The 5,299-nt window shown below is 33.8% G+C and overlaps 1 protein-coding gene across 1 annotated transcript; it reads left to right on the plus strand.

Annotated features, from left to right (window-relative positions):
• Positions 1 to 615: 615 nt before the first annotated feature.
• Positions 616 to 3,139, plus strand: LOC143586392 (uncharacterized). Its single transcript, XM_077067952.1, has 8 exons — positions 616 to 916; positions 1,037 to 1,215; positions 1,296 to 1,354; positions 1,427 to 1,878; positions 1,928 to 1,973; positions 2,660 to 2,798; positions 2,906 to 2,998; positions 3,050 to 3,139. Exons 1-8 carry the CDS (start codon positions 616 to 618, stop codon positions 3,137 to 3,139), a joined length of 1,359 nt encoding a protein of 452 aa, XP_076924067.1.
• The last annotated feature ends 2,160 nt before the right edge of the window (positions 3,140 to 5,299 follow it).

Raw genomic sequence — 5,299 nt, forward strand, 5'->3', positions numbered from 1 at the left:
CACACTTAAACCACCACCAATTGACACAAATAAAGATGAAATAGAGAGTGGTAGGTCAGATTTAGAGAGTTCAGAAGATGATGATTCTGATGATGAGTCTTATAAATTTGATGATGGATCTGAGAAAGATGATGATGAGTGGATAGGTTCAGTTGCTAAGTTACAAGAGGTGAATGAGAAAGATCTTGAAACAAAAAAGAAGTTACTTGAAGAGTGTCTAAAACAATCCGCTGATGCAATTAAAGAAGCATCTAGTAGTGCTGAAGATTCTGATGCTTATAGTGACACATCTGGAGAGAGTGAAGATGATGACATAAGAGGGAAGAAACAAAAAAAAATGTTCCAGTTGTAAGTGAAGAAACTAATTGGTCTAAGTTTAAATGGGTTGTTGGGATAAAGTTCCCCACTAGGGAAGCTTTCAAAGAAGCAGTTTCAAATTATGCTGTCACAAATGGTAGAAATGTTTACATTACTACAAGTAACAAGAGTAGAGGGGGACGTGTAGGTGTCAAATGTGTGGAAGGGTGTCCATTTAGTCTACATTGTTCATTTCACAAGGGCAAGAGTTGCTATATGGTTAAGACTGTTAATAGTAAGCACAACTGTCAGAGAAACATGGTAAAGAATAGACAATTGACTGCTAAGTTTATAGCTAAAGACTTATTGCCTTTATTCAAAGCTAAACCTCTATGGAAAGGTAAAGAGATCCAGGATGCAGTTAAAGAGAAATATAAGGTTCTTATACGTAAATGGTTGGCTTACAATGCCAAGCATTGTGCATTTAAGATGCTTCACGGGTCAATGAGGGAGCACTACAGTAAAATTGGGTCCTACTTGGCAGCTTTGAAACAAATAAATCCAACTTCAACCTTTAATTTGGTAACTGCTCCACCAGGGTTTAATACCCAGGACCCAGGTTCAAACTTGGAGACATTTTTTAGATTATTTGTGTGTTTTGATGGGGTGAAGAGGGGGTTTTTGGAAGGTTGTAGGAAGATTTTGTGTTTGGATGGTTGTTTTTTGAAGACCTTTTTAGGTGGTATGTTGTTGGCTGCAATTGGGAGAGATGCTAATGATCAAATGTACCCTGTGGCATGGGCTGTTGTTGAAGGTGAGTCTAATGATAGTTGGGAATGGTTCATGGAAGAACTAAGAAAATGCCTAGATGTCCAAGATGGTGGAAAGGACTGGACACTTATCTCTGACCAACAAAAGGTACGACCTTACTTTGTTAATATCTAAGTTATAAGTTGTAAGTTCTAGATGTCTAAAGTTTCTCTATATTTATATGACAGGGATTAGTGAATGCTGTGTATTTGATTTGGAAAAATGCAGAGCATAGATACTGTGCAAGGCACATCTTTGCAAATTAGAAAAAGAAGTTTAAGGGTAAAGAGTTAAAGACATATTATTGGCAGACATGTAGGGCTTATAATGAGCCTGACTTCAATGATGCTATCAAGAAGATGAGAGCAATATCAAATGATGCAGTGGATGATTTCATGAAACAGAATCCTAATTGCTTTGTAAGGTGCTTTCTTAAGGGTAATACATGTTGTGATGTCATAGTGAGTAACATGGCTGAGACTTTTAATGGAACCATAGTTGAGGCAAGAGCTATGCATATTATAGACATGTTAGAATCAATTAGGCTCACAACAATGACTAGGATAATTACTAAGCATTCTGAAATGTTAGCTGAAGATGTGGTTGTGTGCCCAAGGATACAAAAAAAACTTGATAGAGCAAAAAAGTGGGCCCATAAATGTACAGTGTTCCCATCAGCATATAATGTGTTCCAAGTTAAAGATTTTGCTGATGATCTTGCTGTGGACTTGAATAACAGGACATGTTCATGTAGAAAGTGGGACTTAACAGGTATGTTAACTATCGTTCAATAATTCAATAATTAAGTTATTTATGACAGGTCTTCCAAAGGTGAATAACAAAGATTGTATTTACAAGTATACCATGTAAGCATGTGTGTTCAGTTGCTGGGTTTCTTTGAAGAAATGCTGAACAGTTTGTTAGTGTAATCTTAAGGATACATATTTAAGATCATATTCATACACTATTCCACCCTTGCCTAGTGAAAGGTATTGGCCAAAAGTTGATTATCCTTTGGACCCTCCTCCCATCAAAAGTCAACCTGGAAGACCAAAGACAAAAAGAAAGAAAGATCCCCATGAAGATCCTAAGAACCCATGTAAATTGACAAAACATGGAGGAGAAATGAGTTGCAGCAACTGCAAAGAAAGTGGTCATAACATTAGAACTTGTACAAAGCCTTAGACATCTAAGAATCAAGCCACATCAGAAACTGTTGCAAGGGGAAGGTCAACAAGGTCAACTCAAGCCACACTAGAAAGTCAACCAACACAACAGTCAACAGGTTCTAAGAGGCCACGGAGGATGACAAACGAGTCAAGTCAACCAACACAACAATCAACAAGTTCTAAAAGGCCACGGGGAAACACAAAGGCCAAAGGCAAGGGGAAAGCTACTTGATGGTTTATGGTTAATATATGACAAGGATTATGTTGCAGACTTCTTAATGTTTAAGTAATGTATTTTGGAATGTTTAAGTATTTTAATGATTAGCTATGTCAAAAACTTATGTTTAAGTAATGTTGCAGACTGGTTAATGTTAATGTTGCAGACTTGTTATTATGCACAATCTGTTATGGGCATTTTGGTCATTTTGGTCATATTGTGGTCATATTGTGATATTGTTATTTTGGGCATTTTGGTCATTTTGGTCATATTGTGGTCATTTTGGTCAGTTTGGTCATATTGTGGTATTGGTCATATTTTGGTCATTTTGGTCAGTTTGGTCATATTGTGGTATTGGTCATATTGTTATTTTGGTCATATTATAGTCTGATATGCAATTTTGGTCATGCAGTTGACTTTATGCACAATCTGTTATGCAGACATGAGCACTCATGGTGGGTTTTATGTGCTCACAAAACACACAAACCAGTGTTTGCTTGCTTTGGTAGATTTTCTTTTTAGTTTCTATTTATTAAATGGTAGATTTTCTTTTTAGTTTCTAGGTGCTAAATGTTATGGGCATTATAGTAATTTTGAAGTCAAGTTTAGTCTGATATGCAATTTTGGTCTTTTGGTCATATTGTGAAGTTACTTTTGACCATTTTGTGCAGTAATGTTACATAACATGCTAACAATCAGTTCTTGATTTGGTTGCATAAAGTGTTACATTTTCTTGATTTTGGTTACCAACACATTGTTACAGATTATATGTACTTGATAGCAACAACATCCATTACAAATCAAGTCTATATATGGAGAACAACAACATCCATTAACATTAATACAAATTACATGAAATTGATAGCCAAGGGGTCCCAATAAAACATCTTACATTCCACCATAGTGCTATGACAACAATTGCTAAACCTAAAACAACATTACTCTTCCAATTGGACCTTTTCAATGAGAGTTGAAGCTTCAAATTCTTGTTCTCTTCTTCCAACACCATGTTCTTTAGCTTTAAATTTTCTATTTGCATCTCTTTTATCTCTTGATCTCTTTTTGAACTGTATTCCTTTAAGAAGACATCAAAATCTTTTCTCCACATGAACATTTTGCAGTCTTGATTCTAGCTACAAAAGAAGAAGGAATTCATGTAACAAATTTAACTTGAAAACAGTAAACTAGACAATGTACTTACAGGCCATAAACGGCAGCCGTAGAATTCATCCCCATTTCGAGAACTTCTATGACCAGCAATCCTAGAAACTGCAATTAAATCGTGGTGGCAGTAGACATTGCCCTGTAAATCAATTTTAACAATTTTAGGGTTTCTCTTACTAGCAGATGTACAAGACGATGATGAACTCATTGCGAGTAGAGTGTGATTAGGATTAGGGCTTAGGAGTGAAATCGATTCAATGATTGAATTAGGGTTTTAATTTGGGGTTGTTCTTGATCGATTGGGTTCTCGATCGATTGGAGATATCGATTTGGGGATATGTATTAAATTGTCATCTGCTGATATTATTATATATTCAAGGAGGAGAAGGGTTTTTTGTTATTAATATACACGCAGGCAGCCACGTCAAGGTTTTTTAACACGAAGGATGGACACGTCATCTAAAACATAACGGAGTTAGTACTCGGTTAGTCGTGGACTGGTGGCAGACACATGTGTGAAAGTTGGGACCGTTGGCAGTTAAAGTGATAGTTGGGACCAGCGCCGACAAAAATGAAATACTTGGGACCAATAAAAACCAATAGTCCTTATAATTATAATATTACTTTTCAATGATTTAATCTTAAACACCAAGATATATATAATATGTATTCTTCATGTTTGCAATATTTATATAAAATGTTTGAAGAAATTAAGAAAATACATATTTTTTTTAGTTCAAATACATATGAGAAAATTTTAAATCCAAATTTAAAACTAATCTTATAAAAAAAACTATGCACGACTGCTCCAATCCCAGTTTAAAAACAAGTTATAGTTTGCTATGATTTTAATTACTTATGATTTTAAAATTTGTTCTAATAGATTTGCAACTTCAATTTTGAGATTTCCTTGTTTTCTTCTTATCTTTCACCATTAATATTAATGAATGAATCGAATATGATTTACATTTAATAAAAATAAATTTGAATTTATATATTGAAATAACTTATAATATAAGGGTCATATGTTGAAATGTTAAAAAAAGGGTGAAGATGGCTATAAGAGTGAGAAGTGGCAAAAATAGGTAGTTATTTATTAGAATAGATAGATTGTATACCGTTTTATACTTACGCTTTTTCTTTGTTTTGTGATTTTTTATTACATTTCCAAATTTGTTATAAAAGACTACAGAACTATAATTATTGTATCTATTATCGTTCTATATATTTGTTTTACAAATATTTTAGTGGTTACCTAATATATTACAAATATTTAGATGCTTGTTTTGGTAGGAAAACTTTACAAAAGTATCCATTAACTTAACTTTCGTCACGCGTTACTGGAAAAACCAATTCTATTGCGGACTTGCGGTCCTATATATTGTTCATAGTTTGGTTTCGGTTCAGTCCTTGGTGTAATAACTTTTTCTATACTATTCATGATAGATTTAAATTTGAAGACTAAAATGAAACCATGCTAACATAATTACTAGTTAGTATAATATATTTTTAATATTTCTGTGATCTACAAATTTACTTGCTTCGCCTAGTAATGAAACGTTTTATACATTCATTTTAATTTAACGACACGCCAATATATGTATAACATATATAACGCGACATATTTTGAAACTATAGTATA

Source organism: Bidens hawaiensis, unplaced genomic scaffold (assembly GCF_021521415.1).
Source record: "Bidens hawaiensis isolate Kalapana, Puna unplaced genomic scaffold, B.hawaiensis_p1.1 tig00001575_1, whole genome shotgun sequence".
Classification (NCBI taxonomy): Eukaryota; Viridiplantae; Streptophyta; class Magnoliopsida; order Asterales; family Asteraceae; genus Bidens; species Bidens hawaiensis.